Below are 20,225 nucleotides of genomic sequence, written 5' to 3'. Positions count from 1 at the left end.
GAACCTTCAGAGTCTCCTCTACAGTCTGCAGAAAACTCACCGGCCAGGTCTTCAGACTGTATCAAAATGAACTCATGTCACCAACATTCTTGTATCTAAAACCCCAGTCTATTTCCATCATTCTGTCCCTCAAGTTGGACTGGGTTTGTTCCCAAACCAGACGTGATTTTAACTATACATGTACACAGAATGTTTATTACACGTTGATCTAAAATTCAAGTTCAGGGCTTCCCTGGCTCCGTGGTAATCCACCTGAGTTCGATCCCTGATCCGGGAAGATCCCCCATGCCACAGAGCTGCCAAGCCCGTGCACCGCAACTGCTGAGCCTGTGCTCTAGAGCCTGGGAGCCACAACTACAGAGCCATGTGCCGCAACTACCGAAAGCCTCGTGCCCTCAATAAGAGAAGCCTCCTCAGTGAGAAACCTGCTCACCACAGCTAGAGAAAAGCCCGCACAGCAGCAAAGACCCAGCATGGCCAAAAGTACACAAAGAAGTAAATAAAATTACTTTTTTGAGTTCAAAGTCAGAAATGATCACGCATACCTCAATCCTCATCAGCTGAGGACCTCCTTCACCCAATATGTGAGATATCTTGGTTTATGTGAGACTATATTAGTAAGTGGAGACACTAATAGTAAGGTGTGATGCATTTTCAGGTACTACTTACAAGTCTGAATGAAGTTTTAAGAGAAACTGATGAATTTAAAGAGTTTTTCTTTTCTAATAATGGAAATCTGACAATAACTTTAAATTATCATAACTAAATATTTCAGAACTTCTAAACTAGGTATGCATGACAAGTATCATCACCTTAATATTACACCTGGGAAGACAAATAAAAATGTAAAGACTTTTCAAGTTCACAGAGTAAACCTAAGATGAAGAGTTCAGTGAAACCAACTTTTCTGACATCCAAGTTAGTATTTTCTCCACCTATGGAATATGGATGAGCATCAAAATGAATACCCACGAAGCTGAAAGACACATTTGTATAAAATCTCAGTAGCCAAAAACAACAAACCAGGGACCTCAATTACAGGGAGACTTTACAAACCCGAGTGTGGAGGCCATCTTCCAACTCACCTTTTAAAGATCTCAAGTGTTGAACAGCCAGTCTTAAAACGGTCAGTTTATCCAGTTTCCGGGCCATGGGACTGCACTGAGGGATCATCGTAGACAGTTTTCCAATCAGGTTGTTCATTTTATCTCTCCTCCGCTTTTCAGTTTGGCTATGAGCTTCTCTAAGAAGGAGAAAGTGCCTCTGTTATATTTAACATTCAGCAGACACTCAGGGACCCCAGAGGCACTAGCAGGAGCACGGGTGGGGCCGGCAAGCTCCCGCTGTTCGTCCTCCTGACTTTGACCCTGCAGATGGCATTCAGGGATGAGGCAGGATGGGCTGGGACAGGAGTGGCGTTGTTCACACTGTTTTTATCAGCCTCCACCTCCTGCCCCTACCCTCATTGCACTACCCTTGCTCTTTCCCTTCTGATCTTAGTCCCTGAAATCTGCAAGTAATAAGATTTCCCACCCTAGTATTCTTGCCTGGAGAATCCCAAGGACAGAGGAGCCTGGCAAGCCCACAGGGTCACATGACTGAAGTTGGACATGGGATCAAACACGACTGAAGTGACTTGGCACATGAGAGCTGAGGTGGATTTCTTTTTTCCACTTCCCTCTTAGAGGAGGAGATGTGGTGTGTGCACAGTTATGCCTAACTCTTTGTGACCCCATGGACTGTAGCCCGCTGGGCTCCTCTGTCCATGGGATTTCCCAGGCAAGAATACTAGAATGGGTTGCCATGCCTTCTGCAGGGATCTTCCCAACCGGAGGATCAAATCCGAGTCTCCTGCATCTCCTGCATTGGCAGGCAAACTCTTTACCACTGCACCACCCAGGAAGCCCCTGAGAAAGAGATGTGTTGCCTTCTATTCAAAGCTAACTTCTCTGGTCTTCGCTTGAACAGTAACCAGCATCTTGAGCTCATTCTCTTTCACAACTCCTTCTATGGGTCAATAAATGGGCTCAAATCTCTTCCCTTTAGGGGGAAAAAAATTTTTCCCTAAATCTAGAGATTTTTTTTCCCCTTCCCTCTTCCTTCCTCGGCCAGCTTCCTGAGGCTGTTGTCTCACTCAACCTTCCATCTCCCAGGTGTCTCTCCATCTATTAAAGCAACCTCCCACAGCTCCTACTCCACTAAAACTACTCTAGCAGAAGTCATCTGCATCTTATGCAACCCCAGCTGTTCCCTGCCTTGCATTGGACACTGATGCCATTTTTCAGTCTTCGTTGGCTTCTGCTCCTCCATCCTCCCACCTCAGCTCTTCCTCTGTCCTTCAGTACTGGTATCCTGAGATCCCTTACTTGGCACTACTCTTTCTTCACCCTACAGCTTCACCCTGAGAGATCTCATTCTCTCAGAAGGCTTTACAGCAAATCATAAGCTACTTAACCATTTAATCCCTATCTCATTCATACCTCATCCAATTCCAGAACTTTAGAACTAGAAGGATGCACATCAGTGATTCAAAGCACCCTAAAACTCAACAAATCCCAAACTGAATGCATTCTTTGCAACTGGCCTCATTTTAATTCTTCCTCTGCCAGCCCTGATTACTCCTTTTCCTTTTATAGGGCTTATCTTGATTGGTGACACCACTGGACTCATGCTAGACCCTTTATCCTTCTTCATCTGGAAGAACCAAATAATCACAAACTCCTATAAATTCTTGTTTTAAAATTATTTCTTAAAGGTGTCTTTTGCTTCTCTCCATCCACCTGTTATTGTCTTAGTGTTAGTCATTCAGTTGTGTCCAAGTCTTTGCGACCCCATGGACTGTAGCCTGCTAAGCTCCTCTGTTCATGGAATTCTCCAGGCAAGAATACTGAAATGGGTAGCCATTTCCTTATCCAGGGGATCTTCCTGACCCAGGGATCAAACCCTTGTCTTCTGCACTGGCAGATGGATTCTTTACAACTGTGCCACTTGGGAAGCTCCATGATACTCATTGCACAACCCCTAAAAGCCTTTGAATTGATATTACTGCTTCTTCAAGTATCTTCCTTATCTACTCTATCCTACCCTTGACTTCCAGAATTATTGTTTTAAAATAAAATCATTTAATCCCATTGCATAAGGGATGCTAGCATGCATTTTCACTGCCAAAGAGGAAAGTCTAGACTCCCTAATGACATCCCAGTGTTCTCATGACCTGGCTCATGCCTTCATCTCTGGTTTCACCTCTCCATTCCTTCCCCCTACAGGTCTGGATGTTGTAAAGCAGCAGTGCCAGATAACTTGCTATCCTCCAACACACGAAGTCAGCTCACATGTCCTCTATGTCTTGCACTCTTCTAGGATTAGAATGTCCTTCCTCCCTATATTCCTGGAAAAAAAAATCCTAGTCCCTCTTCAAAACCCAGGTGACTTATTCCTCTGAGAAGCTCTCTTTAACATCCCTCTCAAAGCCACCTCAGTACTTTGTTTCATCAAATATACCACTACCACATTTCATCAAGTCTAAGACACCATCAGCTGTAAGATGCACCATTATCTAGTGCATCACAAAGATGGAAAAATGCTCTCAATAAACAGGAAGATAACATTGATGATAAGACATGTTTCACAGGAGAAAAGATGTGAGGGGTGGGTGTATATCTTTGATTTCAAGAATTAGGTTATTCCACTTTTGACATTTTACTGTGAATATTTGTCTGTTTCTCCTACCACACACAGATCGTGGCAACTCCAGAATTTCTACATAAGAAAAGTTTGGGGGAAGCCAATCTAATGGGAAAGGGGAAAAACAGGAGATTCGTCCTGATCTTTAGAGACTTTAAATGAAGGAGTGGGAAGAAGGGGAGAAGCACTGATGGAGCTAACAACCCCCTCGTGCACCACCCCCCAAAAAACCATTCACCTTTGTCCAATGCCTGGAACAAAGGACATGCTTTGGGATGAACAGGATGGCATTCAAATTAAAGGGAAAGTGAAAATGAAGTTGCTCACTCGTGTCCAACTCTGCAACCCCATGGACCATAGCCTACCAGGCTTCTCTGTCCATGGGATTTTCCAGGCAAGAGTACCAGAGTGGATTGCCATTTCCTTTTCCTGGGGATCTTCCCAACCCAGGGATTGAACCTGGGTCTCCCACATTGCAGGCAGACGCTTTACCTTCTGAGCCACCAGGGAAGCTGCCTTCAAATTAAATGTAGATAACTAGGAGCAAGCAAATTGATCCTCAGACTGCTCCCCAAAGTCTGAAACTTTGGAAGGGGTCTTGGGAGTCATGTGGAGGAAAGGGACTCCTGGAGTGGGGGTGGGGGTATGATAGAGCTGCTGTAAGAATTCATTAAGCAAAGGGTTCTGCAGCTTTAAAAATAAAGTTGGCTCATGCATGCATTCATTCATCTGTACATAAATAGATGTACTTAGCATACGTGAATGCATATGTGAATGGATAACTACTACTTTGAATGCCATCCTGTTCATCCCAAAGCATGTACTTTTCCCCAGGCATTAGCCAAAGAATGGTCTTTTTTGGGGGGGTGGAGGGGGTTGTCAGCTCCATCAGTGCTTCTCCCCTTCCTTTCACTCCTTCATCTAAAGTCTCTAAAAATAGATCAGGACAAATCTCCTATTTTCCCCCTTTCCCATTAGATTGACTTCCCCAAACTTTTCTTATATAGAAACTCTGGAGTTGCCATGATCTCTGTGTTATAGGAGAAACAGACAAATGTTCACAGTAAAGTATCAAAAGTAGAATAACCTAATTCTTGAAATCAAAGCTATACACCCACCCCAACATTTTATCATCTGTGAAACATATAGGGCTCCCCTGATCACTCAGTTGGTAAAGAATCCACCTGCAATGCAGGAGACTCCGGTTTCATTCCTGGGTTGGGAAGATCCACTGGAGAAGGGGAAGGCTACCCACTCCAGCATTCCTGCCTGGAAAATCCCATGGATGGAGATGCCTGGCAGGCTACAGTCCATGGGTTTGCAAAGAGTCGGACATGACTGAATGACTTTCACTTTCACTCATACTATGGTCTGCTATTGTTTAGTCACTTAGTTGTGTCCAACTCTTATGGTTTTCCCTCCTAGCTCAGTTGGTAAAGAATCTGCCTGCAATGCAGGAGATTCCTGGGTCGGGAAGATCTCCTAGAGAAGAAAATGGCAACCCACTCCAGTATTCTTGCTTGGAGAATCCATGGACAGAGGAGTCTGGCAGGCTACAGTCCTTGGGATCGCAAGAGACTTAGAGACTTAAGTGACAGACTACAGCACATCAGGCTCGTCTGTCCTCCACTATCTCCCAGAGTTTGTTCAAATTCATGTCCATTGAGTCAGTGATGCTATCTAATCATCTCACCCTCTGTCACCCCCATCTTCTCCTGCCTTCAATCTTTCCCAGCATCAGGTTTTTTTTTTTCCCCCCAATGAATCAGCTCTTCCCATCAAGTGGCCAAAGTACTGGAGCTTCAGCTTCAGCATCAGTCCTTCCAATGAATAATCAGGGCGGATTTCCTTTAGGATTGACTGGTTTGATCTCCTTAGAGTCCAAGGGATTCTCAAGTGAGGTCCTTACAGTTTCTGTCCTTTATCATGCCCATCCTTGCATGAAATGTTCCCTTGATAGCTCCAGTTTTCTTAAAGAGATCTCTAGTCTTTCCCATTCTGTTGTTTTCCTCTTATTTATTTGCATTGTTCATTTAAGAAGGGCTTTTTGTCTCTCCTAGCTATTGTCTGGAACTCTGCATTCAGTTGAGTATACCTTTCCTTTTCTCCTTTGCCTTTCACTTCTCTTCTCTCCTGTTGGGGCATAGACTTGGATTACTGTGGTGGTGAATGGCTTGCTTGGAACTGAACTGAGATCATTCTGTCGTTTCTGAGATTGCATCCAGATATTGCATTTCAGACACTTCTGTTGACAATGAGGGCCCCTCCATTTCTTCTAAGCAATTCTTCCCCATAGTAGTATATATAAGAGTCATCTGAATTAAATCCACCCTTATATATAAGGGTCATCTGTATTAAATTCTCATCCTTTTTAGTTCACTGATTCCTAAGATGTCAGTGTTCATTCAATCTTGTTATCTCCTGCTTGACCACATCCAATTTACCTTGATTCACGGACCTAACATTCCAGATTCCTATGCAATATTGTAATTTATAGCATCAGACTTTACTTTTATCACCAGACACATCCACAACTGAGCATCGTTTCCACTTGGCCCAACTGCTTTATTCTTTGTGGAACTATTAGTAATTGCCCTCTGCTCTTCCCCAGTAGCATACTGGACACTTACCAACCTGTGGGGCTCATCTTCTGGTGTCATATCTTTTTGCTTTTCCATACTGTTCATGGGGTTCTCTAGGCAAGAATACTGGAGTGGGTTGCCATTTCCTCCTCCAGTGGGCCATGTTTCATCAGAATTCTTCACTATGACCCATTTATCTTGGGTGGCCCTACATGGCACAGTTCATAGTTTCATTGAGTTATGCAAGTAACTTCACCATGACAAAGCTGTGATCAATAAAGGGGATACTATGGTCTGCTGCTGCTAAGTCGCTTCAGTCGTGTCCGACTCTTAGCGACCCCATGGACTGCAGCCCACCAGGCTCCTCCATCCATGGGATTTAAGAACAATTTTTATATTAAAGATTTCTGTTTTAAAAATGTAATAGTTATCCTCTAAGGTGAAGAATGTTCACCTCTTCTTTCTAACAGTATTACCCATTAACACAGACAGTAGCAGCAGACAGAGCTGCCTGATGCCAGGAACATACAGCAGAAGTGTCTTCTCTTAGAGCCAGGATTTGGGAGAGATGAGAACTGATGAGAACAGTTCTCATCAGTTGGGAATAAGGAATGGTGATGCTGGGAGCTAGGAAACAGAGGAAGGTGAGATAGCCAGTTTTTGAATAAGGTACTTTACTTGAAGGGGGTGCACTTGAAAAGATTTCTTGGAGAATTTTATTAAAGAAAGGTATATCTACCCAGAGAACAGTTTTCTGCTTAATAATCTATCAGGGTTCTGGCTCCTAATCCTGTGAACAGCTACTGTCACTTTGAACCATGTCAGTGTTTCATAAAATCTTATTTAAAAAAAAAGAATAAATGGAGAAAAAGCAAAACTGAGATCTGGCCATGTTGCCAGAGGTAGAAAAATATTTGTTGATGTTGAAAGAATATGATGAAACAATTGACAGAATTTATGACAATGGAATCCTAATAATCAGAAGCTCCTTGTAAGTAATTCTGATTTGCTATTGGATGAATTAGGTTTTCTCTAGTACTTCAAGGAAATAATAGTTGTTTTTAATAAATAGCTATTCTAAGAAAAATTTAAAGACACATAAGCCAAAATGTTATCCAAGTAGATAGAGACAAAAGGTATAAGGTATATGATGATCACTACATCTCAGAGCAGAACAGATGAGAAAAACCTAATATTCATGAATCTATTCTATCTTGACATCACTGTTTGCTTCAGCTGATGGTCTGCATATGTGACCTTCCCCACCCACCATACACCCTCTCAATGGTTCATTGTACCTGAAAGACTTAATTTTTACTTGTTGTTCACCATCTTCCATTCTTCAAAAAAGCAAGATAAAGTATCAAACTACAAGAAACAGATCTTCAGTAATTCTTGAGAAATAAATGTGAGATTAAGTTCAATCATCCTAATTCCTATTAAGTCTTTAGTTATACATGCTACCTGAGCTCCTAATTGAAATGATTAGTATTGTCTGGGTGAGCTGCTCTTGTACCAAAGCTGACAGGTACCTCATCTCCATCAGGTAACAATAACTATGTGAAGCAACAGTGAATAATAATTGCTGCTCTGTTTAGAAATCATGCCATGCCAATCTTGAAAAGGAGTATATTCATAGAAATAACATTAAATAAAATAGCAATTTTTAAAACAATGGATGGCTTAGCCAAAAATGTTGTAATAGCTCTATTACATAGCCTGAAAATTTATTAAAACTCTAAGACCTTTAATTTTGTCTGAAAATTGATCTAAACAATAAGAAATAATTTTGAAAACTGGAAACAAATCACTTGCCAATATTAATTTTCACATTATATGCCTTAGCAGAATATTATAAATGTATATATGTGTGTGTATAAATATTTATATATATATATTTACATACATGGACATATGTGGCAGTGTATTTATTCATTCAGAATGTAGTCACCAGACCACTACCAAAGTGATGGTGATAAAATACTTTCCACATTAAAAAATCATTCAGGCTGAGTAGTTTTTCTTCAAATATGTGTTTTAAAATGCATACTCCCAAGTGCATTAATTTTTGAAAGGACATTTTAAAAATTCATGGTAAAGCTTCCATAATCTCATCTGGAAATAATTACAATCACCATTTTAGTGGGCCTCCCCTACATGTCTTTTGTAGAGATGTATCTGTGTGTGTGCTTAGTTGCTCAGTCGTGTCCGATTCTTTGTGACCCCATGGACTGTAGCCTGCCAGGTTCTTCTGTCCATGAGATTCTCCAGGCAAGAATACTGGAGTGGGTTGCCATGATCTTCTCCAGGGGGATCTCCCTGACCCAGGGATCGAACCTGCAATTCTTGAGTCTCCTGCATTGGCAGGTGGATTCTTTATTACTGAGTCACCTGGGAAGCCCAGACATCTATCTAGATACATAAAAAAACAGCTTTGACTATTTAACTTAGTCATGGGGGGTAGGGGGGAGTTGTGGAGCATGGAGGGTATTTATATAGATTTGTGTTCTATATTGTGTATATATTGATATAAATATGTAAAATAAAATTCAGATGACCATGTAAAATTTTCATGTCTTGTCTGATTCACTTAACACTATAACATAAATATTTTCTCCTAGCTTTAAATATTCTTGAAGAACATAATTTTTAATGACTAAATAGTGGCCTGTTGGTTAGCTATGCTATAATTTATTTAATAATTTTATATTACTAGCTATCTCAATATTCTAATTTTTCAATATTATAAATAGTATGCCTAATACCACTGTGGTCCATGCATCTTTGATTATCCTCCTAGGATAAAACTTTGGTAGTCACTCAGTCTTATCTGACTCTTGGCAACCCCATGCATTGTAGCCTGCCAGGATCCTCTGTCCGTGGAATTCTCCAGGAAAGAATACTGGAGTTTGTAACCATTCCCTTCTCTGAGGTATCTTCCCAATCCAGGAATGGAACTCAGTTCTCCCACATTGCAGGCAGATTCTTCACTGTCTGAGCCACCAGGGAAGTCCAGGATAAACCTTCAGATGTACAATGTATGGATAACTACTTTAAGGCTTCTGACTCATGTTGCCAAGTTTCCCTCTTTTAGAAGTCTCAACAATGATCATTTTTCTAGACTTTGAAAAGAGTTTGATCTACCTGTGAACTATTTTATTCATATGATGTATTTTATTTGAGGTTTCAATAATATTTTCCAGCTTAAAAAAGATAATACATACTGTATAGAAGACTTAATAAAATTTATGAAGAGATGCATATAAATGTTCCAAATTAAAAAGGACTAAGATAAAAGCTTAATCAAAGGATGTTTTTCCTTAGCACTGTCTAAACAAATAGCTTTGATGACACTTTATCAAAAGTACTTTCACATGTGTTATTTGATTCTGACAGCATTTAAGAATCATGTAGTTATTCAGTTCAGTTCAGTTCAGTCACTCAGTCATGTTTGACTCTTTGCGACCCCATGGACTGCAGCACACCAGGCCTCCCTGTTCATCACCAACTCCCGGAGTTTACTCAATCTCATGTCCATTCAGTTGGTGGTGCCATCCTTTGTCATCCCCTTCTCCTCCCACCTTCAATCATTCCCAGCATCAGGGTCTTTTCCAATGAGTCAGTTCTTCACATCAGGTGGCTGAAGTATTGGACTTTCAGCTTCAGCATCAGTCCTTCCAATGAATACTCAGGACTGATTTCCATGTAGTTATTACTCTCCCCATTTTACAGATGAAGGAATTGAGGCCCAATAAGGTTACTGCTCAAGGTCATAGACCTAACAGGAGGCCAGTGAAGCTTATTCTATGTAGGCTCATGTGCCTTTCTCTATGCCTCTCTCATTATCAGCCTGCTCTGTGGTATAAAATTAAACAGCCTTTTTGAAGCAATAGAGAGTGTTAGATTAAGTCAGCTTTTTTTTCCCCTCTCTTTTCTGCCTGATTTCACATCTAAGGATTAAAGTAGAGAATAATGATATAGGATGAATGATTTTCTTCCTAATGACTTGGAATTATATACACATATGCATATGTGCTCAGTTGCTCAGTTATGACCTACTCTTTGCAACCCCATGGACTGTTGCCCACCAGACTCCTCTGTCCATGGGATTTCCCAGACAAGAATACTGGAGTAGCTTGCCATTTTCTTCTCCAGGGGATTTTTCAGATCCATGGATTGAACCCATGTCTCCTGCATTGGCAAATGGATTCTTTACCACTAAGCACCTGGGAATCCCCATATATAGATATGCTTCTGCTTAGTTGCTTCAGTCGTGTCCAGCTCTGTGCGACCCTATGGACTGCAGCCCGCCAGGCTCCTCTGTCCACGGGATTATCCAGGCAAGAATACTAGAGTGGGTTTCCATGCCCCATCCAGGGGATCATCCTGACTCAGGGATCAAACCCGAGTCTCCTGCATTGCAGGCAGATTCTTTACTGCTGAGCCACCAGGAAAGCCCCATATATAGATATATATTACTTCAATTTCAAAAGGTAAAGTTTAACTGTTTTAAATCATGCTTTTGCTTTTATTATACATATCTTAGCAAATTAACTCACTGGCTAAATTTGCCTCCTTGATGAAATCCAAACCGACTGTACTTAAGAAATCAAAATACACTTTAACGGTCCTGTGCAGAACAGAAAAAAGGCACGATCTCATTAGTCAACCAGTTCATTTCTTTGCAACATGAACCTAGACAATTAGTAAATTTGCTCTTTGTATGTTTTCTCCATGCTGGCATTTGGTCTATAGTAAAGATATTTTTACTTATGAATTTTAATAAGCTCACTGATATTAATAACATTCACATTACTTAGATGCATTTTCTTACTGTAGCTTCTTATACTAAGTAATATAACTTTTTTAAAACACAGTGGAGGTGTCCTTGAAAGCTACTTTCACTGCATTTTGAATAAAATGTAGGTCCTCCTCATAAATCAAACAAAAACAAATGAAATTGGAAGCAAATACGGTCAAAACACTCCTCCGATTTGCTCCTTTCCACAATGGCACCCCACTCCAGTACTCTTGCCTGGAAAATCCCATGGACGGAGGAGCCTGGTAGGCTGCAGTCCATGGAGTCACTAAGAGTCAGACACGACTGAGCGACTTCACTTTCACTTTTCACTTTCATACATGGGAGAAGGAAATGGCAACCCACTCCAGTGTTCTTGCCTGGAGAATCCCAGGGATGGGGGAGCCTGGTGGGCTGCCGTCTATGGGGTTGCACAGAGTCGGACACGACTGAAGCGACTTAGCAGCAGTAGCAGCATGCCTTTCTCATTTTTGAAACTTTCTTCCTTTCCCTTCTGCAATACCATGCTCATTTTACAGCCCCATCTCCTCACATTTTGGGTAGGCGCGCCTCCTCTCTGAGCCTCCCCCATCTTTTCTGCACCCATACCTGCATCCAGGCCAGTCACCGCTCTTATTCTTTATACATTAACGGTGTCTGAATCTCCATCTCCAGGCCACGCCTCCACCCTGAGTTCCAGACCCTTATATCCAACTGCCTACTTAAAGATTCCCATAAATGTCACAATCTCCTTGTAGCCAAACTGAATTCATCATCTTCCCCTCAATATCAGTGAGTGAAATACCATCCTCCATCCAGGTCCAAGTCAGAAAATTTGGATGCTTCTTAAATTCTTACTCTTCCTCATGAACAAGACTGAGTCTTAGAGATTCTCTCTTCTGAATGTGTCATAACATGTCCCTCCCTCTCCAGGCCCTTCCTGCCCAGGGTACTCTCTTGGACCAGTGCTCAGACCCATTCCCCAGAAACCATCTCTCTGCTGTTTTCTCTGCCTGATGGATTTTCCTCCATCAGCCCATCCTCCATACTGTTTCCTGAGTGTTCCTTTAAAAATATAAATCTGTACCACTTCACACTTACTAGGATAGCTTTTTTTTTTTTTAATGGAAAATAACAAGTGTCAGCAAAGATATGCAGAAATTGTGCCGAGGTCCAGCCCAGGCTGATCCAGGGTATTCGAAGGAGAGACAGCCTAGGCGACTATTTATATGTTAATTAGAGATAATAAAGAGTAATAGAATGAGGATAGCTCAGTAGGAAAATTCAGTGGAGAAAAGAAGCTGAGTGGCTTGGTTTACGCGGAAAATCAACATAACCCGTGACACCAGGTTAGCTCTGACCACGGAGGCCGCAGGCGCCCTCTCGAATAGCTGAAGGTGCCCCACCTTAGACACCTTCTCGAGTGGGTCTTAGAAGCCCAGGCAAATAAATGGTCGCAGAGGATATCCACGCTCCAGATGGACACTCAGCTGGAAGTTAAAGGGAAGAATGACATGGGGAGACCAAGCGTTGGTGAGCAAGGCCCATAGCTTTATTTTCAACAGGGGCTTTTATACCCTAAGTTACACATAGAGGATAATAGGGGATGCAAAGTCAGCAGTCTTTGATGCTTATCAAAAACCAGGGTTTCGTTCCTGCAAATTTATCGTATACAAATGGTTTAGGTGATTTACATCATCTTCTGGCCAGAAGTCCTATTAACATTTTATGACTCTTGACAAGGACTTATCAACAAAGACTTATTTTCTCTAAGAGTAAGTATTTTAAGGTTTGGCGCCATCTTTCGAAGATAAAATTGTATTCCTATAGGGCGGATGTGTAATGGGTTTACAAAGGAAAGAATTTATTACCTTAAGGGTCTAAAGTTACTAACACCAAGGCCACTACTTATTTTTTCTACGTACCAACTATATTAATTAATACACATTCAAGGATACAATTCAGGGGATGTGGAAACTTGGCAACAAACATTGACTCATCAATGAAATCTTTTACTAGTTTTATTCTGACAGTTTCTAACTCTCTGAGAGGCTCTAAGCTATTTGAATATCTTAAGCTTCCTGTGCCTCTTGAGGCTGGGAGACTGTAAACAATTGTATGCATAGCTGTAGGTGTCCGGGTAAACTTGTCAGGCGAGTTAGAGAGCCATCTGAGGGGTTTGGATTTAAACACTCCTAATTGCCCAGGAACTTTATTAATTGGAGCTGTAAGTTAGCTCTTTGACAGAGAGAGCGAGATGGTGGTGGGGGACAGCTCCCAGTAAAGTCAGAGGTGAGAGCACAAAGCAATAAAGTAGGCAGACTCTGGTTTTTGGGGGTAGATGCTCGAGAATATCCGGGGGCACTCCCGAGGCTCGATCCTGCCTTTGCGTATGCCGAGCCTCCTTCCTCATGACCTTTGTCTCGAGTGGAATGTCTCTCGCCGGCTCCCGGCAAAATTGGATCTCTCACACATTTCTGGTGGGAATGTAAAATGGTGAAGGTACTGTGGAAAAAACAGTTTGGTGGTTCCTCAAACACTAAACATAGAATTACCACCTGACCCAGCAATTCGACTTGTAGGTATATAATCAGAAGAACTGCAAATTGAAAGCAGAGACTCAGATACTCGTGCACCAACATTCACAGCAGTATTATTCACAACAGCCAAAAAGTGGGAACAACCCAAATGCCACCAACAAATGAATGGATAAAGAGGATGTGGCATATACATACAATGGAATATGATTCAGCCATAAAAAATACTGAAGTTCTGCTACATCGCTACAATGAAGGTGAAACTTAAAAATACTACACTAAGTGAAATAAGCCAGAGATAAAAGGACAAATATTATATGATTTCACTTAGATGACATATCTAGAATAGGCATATTCTCAGAGCTAGAAAGTAGGCTAGAGGTTACCAGGGGCCATGGAAAGGAAGGGAGAACCACTGTTTCATGGGTACAGTGTTTCCGACTGGGGTGATAGAGAAGTTTTAGAAACAGACAGTGGTGATGATTGTACCACATTGTGAATGTAATTAATGCCACTGAATTGTACACTTAAAAATGGTTAAAATGTCAAATTTTATGTTACATATATTTTACTACAATAAAAAAGCTTTTTCAAAAGTGCTGCTAAGTCACTTCAGTCGAGTCTGACTCTGTGCGACCCCATAGACGCCAGCCCACCAGGCTCCCCCGTCCCTGGGATTCTCCAGGCAAGAACACTGGAGTGGATTGCCATTTCCTTCTCCAATGCATGAAAGGGAAAAGTAAAAGTGAAGTCGCTCAGTCGTGTCTGACTCTTCGCGACCCCATGGACTGAAACCTACCAGGCTCGTCTGTCCATGGGATTTTCCAGGCAAGAGTACTGGAGTGGGTTGCCATTGCCTTCTCCTTCTCCTTTGCACTTTAAAAGCACAAAGGTAAACAAAAGTTTTAAAAATGTAATCTGATCAAGTTCTCAAAATGCCTCCATTTTCCTTATTGCATTTAAGACTCTTTTCAGGCTTTCCTGATGGCTCAGACAGTAAAGAATCTGCCTGCAATGCAGGAGACCCGGGTTCAATCCCTCAGTCGGGAAGATCCCCTGGAGAAGGGAATGGCAACCCACTCCAGTATTCTTGCCTGGAGAATGCCACGGACAGAGGAGTCTGGTGGCTACAGGCCATGGGGTTGCAAAGAGTCGGACACGACTGAGCGACTAACACTTTCATTTTACTTTTTAGTTTCTTTAGTTCAGCAGACATTCATAACCTAGTCCAAGTTTATCCCTCAAGTCTCACAGCTCACCCACCTCCTGGTATGTCCTCTGCTCTACTGTGACAATTACTTGTTTCCTGATCAGCAGTGAGCTGCTTCATACTCTATGCTTCTGCAGAGCTGTTCCTACTGCCTGAAATACCTTCTCTACTTCTGCTCTGAATGGCTCATCCCCATTTTTCATTCAAAACTTAGCTGCCGTCAACATTTACAGGAAGGTGTTCTTCACTTCTGGTCTCATTATTATTTAAACACCCAATTTGCCTTGCTGCCATGATACCTAGGGTCCCTCTTATGGAAATTATCATGATATGTAATAATTATTTGTATCTTTCCCATTTGTACAAATTTATTGTTCCTTATATATGTCTTCCTCCTCATCTACTGGGTATCACATTCTTCAATTCAATTCAGTCGCTCAGTCGTGTCAGACCCTTTGCAACTCGCTCAGTCATGTCTGACCCTTTGCAACTCCATGGACTGCAGCACGCAGTAGATATATTGTAGATACTCAATAAATGTTTAATGTAGACATCACATTGTAGATACTCAATAAATGTTTAATGATTGCATTCCAAGGAATCTTCATCAATGACCCTTTTAAAGAAGCAGCACTCCATTCAAATCCAACAGTGCTGCAGAAAGGGTGAAACTTCTCGCACATTCTCTTCTGTTCAAAAATATCCAGTGTTTGGAGGCTCCACCAATGAAATCAACCTCATGCTGAGTCTCTGGCAAGGATGTTGCACAGTCAGTACTTTTTAAAATTCATAAAGCACTTTGACATCCCTTATTTCACTAGAATGGAAAATGGTGAGATGAAAGAAGGATTGAGGCAGAGTGGAGAAGTTCTGGGATAGATAATGAGCAAATCAGGGGGTGTACACTCACTTTCTGCTGCCACTCTATGTGCTCTTCAAGTAGAAATTATGTCATGTGAAAGTCCAGTACTTACCTGCTGCAACTGAAGGCTGACATTTCTACCCTTGTTGAAAGGAGACAGGTAAAGGGATTCTGAGAAAGTTTTTCCACCACTTTTTCTTTCATGATTCCTGACCTGGAAGGGAAGAGGCCTTGGGTCATCCCTACCAGATATGCTGGAAAATTGGACAGCATGGCTGTCTTCATGTGCTAGAAACACCTTCCCCTGTCCAGCTGCAGACAGACAGGAAGTAGGGTGTAAATGGGAAACCACTACACTGACAGGCATCCCAACTAGCTGGATAATGCTGGGCGAGGTACTCGATGTTTCTGAGTTGTAGCTGCTTCATTTTCTAAAATGTGTGTAATAAATAATCTTTAGGGTTGCCTTCTGCCAGAAAGCCATTATCTGTCAGTATATTGTCACTATATTTTCTAGGCCTTGAAAATCAATGCAGATGGTGACTGCAGCCATGAAATTAAAAGATGCTTGCTTCTTGGAAGAAAAGCTATGACAAACTTAGACAATATATTAAAAAGCAGAGACTTTGCCGACAAAGGTTCATATAGTCAAAGCTATGGTTTTTTCCAGTAGTCATGCATGGATGTGAGAGTTGGACCATAAAAGAAAGCTGAGCACCAAAGAATTGATGCTTTTGAACTGTGGTGTTGGAGAAGACTCTTGAGAGTCCCTTGGACAGGAGATCCAACCAGTCAATCCTAAAGGAAATCCACCCTGAATATTCATTGGAAGGATTGATGCTAAAGCTGAAACTCCAATACTTTGGCCACTTGATATGAAGAACTGACTCATTAGAAAAGACCTTGATGCTGGTAATGATTGAAGGCAGGAGGAGAAGGGGACGACAGAGGATAAGTCGGCTGGATGTCATCACCAACTCAATGGACATGAGTTTGAGCAAGCTCCCAGTATTGCTGATGGACAGGGAAGCCTGGCATGCTGCAGTCCATGGAGTTGCAAAGAGTCAAACACAACTGAGTGACTGAATCGAACTGATATTGAACTGATATTTCTAGTATTTCCCTTGTCACTGCCCTCATGTTTCCATTCACTCTCAAAACCACTGTAAGGTCTCACCATGGCCCCTTGGGACATATGTGACACAAGTTCTATTGTGTGACTCTAGTTCTCACTTGAAAGTCATATTCTTATTTAAATATTAAGAAAGAACAATGGTACTTATGATTCTAAGGAAAAAAGAAGAAAATAAAAAGGACTAACCGTCATTTCTAGCTCAAGGTGAATGAGGACCGCATGCATGCTAAGTCTCTCTAGTCATATCTGACTCTGCGATGCTATGGACCATAGCCCACCGGTCCCTCTGTCCATAGGATTCTCCAGGCTCCAAGAATACTGGAGTGGGTTGCCATTTCCTTCTCCAGGGGATCTTCCTGACCCAGGGATTGAACCTGCATCTCTTACATCTCCTGCACTGGCAGGCAGGTTCTTTTACCACTAGGACCACCTGGGAAGCCCAGAGCCACCTGGGAATGGGACTACCACCTGATAATTAAGGACATAGAACAGCAAACAGTTCTAGGTAGACTATCACTTGGTCAACTGTAGTTATTTATAATCATCCACTTTATTGGAAGAGACCAAGAGAATACAGATAATCAAAAACAGTATATAATCTTTATATACTTTTATGTATACAATCTTTATATACATTTTACATGTGGCTTGGGAAGTGTGTTGGTCCTTACATTTGAATAACACTGATTCTGCCATCTTGGAAACTGAAGCTAAATTATAAAGTGTACTAGGAAGAACTGAGTTAAAAAGAGTTGGATATTTCATTACATCCTCATCTTGTCCCCTACTCAGGACTTTTCCAGTCATTCATGATGGAGAATGGTCATCAACTTTCACATTCATGTAAAGAAAGTACCAGCTTAAAATGAATTGCTCTGGATTCTTATATTTATCTTGCCCTATTATTTTCACTATAAAAACCCTATGTTTGGGGAGATCATTAAAGAATATTTGAGACTGCAAGCCGCATTAGGCAACAAAATGAACAAGGAGATAGAAAGTATTCTCAACATTGATTTTATTATCTACTTAGCTTAATAAACATGGAAAACAAGAGTTTTAATTGATTAAAGTTGCCACAGATAACCAAGGGTTGGTTGTTACATAAACGATGAGTAAATCAAGAAGCAAGTTGTGATTGTTTTCAGCCAAACATGCAAGATGTTTTCCTCAAGGTTAAGTGTTTCAATTAGGAAGGCAAATATCTTAACTGTTAAGCAAATTAATCTCAAGTTCCTATGTCTTTCAGATCCCAGTTGACCTCCTTGGATAGCTAATAACCATAAGAGTTGGATCAGTCAATGACAGAGGTAGCAGCCGGGTGGATAAGTAATCTACCCTGTCCAAATTTTTAATTACCATGAATTTAAAACAATAATTTTAAAGTAATCTTTTTCTAAAGAAGATATATATATATATATATATATATATATATATATACACACACACACACACACATACATACATACATACATATAATAGAATATTACTCAGGGATAAAAAAGAATGAAATAATGCATTCTGCTGATATGATACATGGATGGACCTAGTGATGATCATACTAGCAAAGTAAGTCATAAAGAAAAAGACAAATACCACATGGTATCACTTATATGTGGAATGTAAATATGACACAAGTGTATCTATCTACAAAACAGAAATAGACTCACAGCCATAGAGAGCAGACTTGCAGTTGCCAATTGAGAGTTGAGAATTTGGGACTAGCAGATGCAAACTATTACAGACAACCTAGAATGGATAAACAAAAGGTCGTATTGTACAGGTCAGCACAAGTTTTTAACATCCATATATTAAACCATAATAGAAAAGAATATATATGTATATGTATAACTGAATCACTTGGCTATACACCAGACACTAACACAAAATTATAAATCGACTACACTTCAATTAAAAAAAATAAAAAGAAACTAAAGGTTTTAATTTGTTTAAAATGTAATATTTTTCTTTTTTCCCTAGGGTTGAAGATTTCCTGGGGTTACAGGAACAAATTCACTTACTGCGATGGGTCTGAATCACTCTGTCTTCGTTTCCTTGGCAACTCTGTCACATGTGGGCTGAAGGATCCAGTGGCTATTGGTTTAGTCCAGGGGCTTAGATGACTGGAAACCACGGAAGCAATGCACTGGTTCCCTTCCATCAATACTTTACCTGTGAGACATAAACTGCTATAACGCATCTATTTGAAACATTAATTTTCACTTTAGAGATCTATATCACACATTTTAAATGGCTTTATACTTTGATATTTTAAAATGTCAAGTAAGCAATAAAATGGGGGACTTCTCTGGTGGTCCAGTGGTTGGCAATCCCCTGCCACCTGCCACAGTGTACACAACTTAGTGGCCAACTAAGCTCATGTGCCACAACAACTGGGCCTCTGCTCCAGAGCCCACTTGCCACAAATACTGACGCCCGTGTGCCCTAGAGCCTGCGCTCTGCAACAAGAGAAGCCACCACAGAGAGGCAGCACACAAGTGGACAGGAGCTCCTGCTCACCTCAACTAGAGGAACCTACAGGTAGCAATGCAGACCCAGTGCAGCCGAAAATTAAATGACATGGAGTGAAAGACTAATTATACACAACCAAATACTAGTTAACAATCTATTGTTAGTCTGTAGCTTTATTTTCCCTGTCTAATTATAAAAAATATATATGGATATTGCAGGAAATATGAAAAACACAAAAAGGTGGAATGGAAGGGGGAAATCCAAATTTCACCAACTATTACCAACTATCACCACCAATGTTACTATTTAGAATGACTTCCTTTTAGAATTTTTTCTATAGTTGTTTTTATAGTAATTGAAATCATAGTGTATATTCTGCATTATTTGCATATCATTATGATAATAACTTTACAGTGTTATTACAAATTCTTTATAGATGATTCTAATGACTGTATAATATGCTATCATGCAGCTGTGTTATAGCTACTTAACCACTCTTCTATTGTTGGAATCCAAGTTTGCTTCTATTTTTTTCACCATCATAAATATGCAGTGTGCTTTTATCTATGTGTATAAAACTTTTTATCTACTGACTAATTCTTTTCATCTTCTACTTATTTCTTGTGGATTGTATCCCAGAAATAGGTTAACAAGGTCACAGGACATGAATATTTTTAGTCCTGAATAGACTACAATTCAATTAAACCTGAACTGACTTAGAGGGAAATTTTAACCCTTAGTGTTTAAAAAAAAAGATTGAAATTTAATGAGCTAAATCATTTATTTTAAGAAATCAGGAAAAGATTCCTAAAATAAATCTAAAGAATTAGGAGAAAGGAAATCGTTAAAATAACACTAGAAATACTGAATTAGAATACAAATTAGTACAGATCAAAAAAGCTAAACATAGGTTCTTCCAGATTGGAAACTCTAATAACCCTATGG

At 40.7% G+C, this 20,225-nt stretch overlaps 1 protein-coding gene across 1 annotated transcript in view; it reads right to left on the bottom strand.

The window, feature by feature from the left end:
• The window catches only part of BMAL2 (basic helix-loop-helix ARNT like 2), a 97,825-nt gene that overhangs the window by 48,160 nt on the left and 29,440 nt on the right, over positions 1–20,225 (bottom strand). Inside the window, exons 2-3 of the mRNA XM_055572590.1 lie at positions 18,830–18,980; positions 1,086–1,243 (exon numbers count right to left, since the gene is read on the bottom strand). Coding sequence (XP_055428565.1) covers positions 1,086–1,243; positions 18,830–18,980 — 309 coding nt within the window. The remainder of the gene's footprint in view (positions 1–1,085; positions 1,244–18,829; positions 18,981–20,225) is intronic.

Source organism: Bubalus kerabau, chromosome 1 (assembly GCF_029407905.1).
Source record: "Bubalus kerabau isolate K-KA32 ecotype Philippines breed swamp buffalo chromosome 1, PCC_UOA_SB_1v2, whole genome shotgun sequence".
NCBI lineage: Eukaryota > Metazoa > Chordata > Mammalia > Artiodactyla > Bovidae > Bubalus > Bubalus kerabau.
The sequence above is the reverse complement of the archived record's forward strand: the minus strand, read 5'-3'. Positions and strand labels throughout refer to the sequence as shown.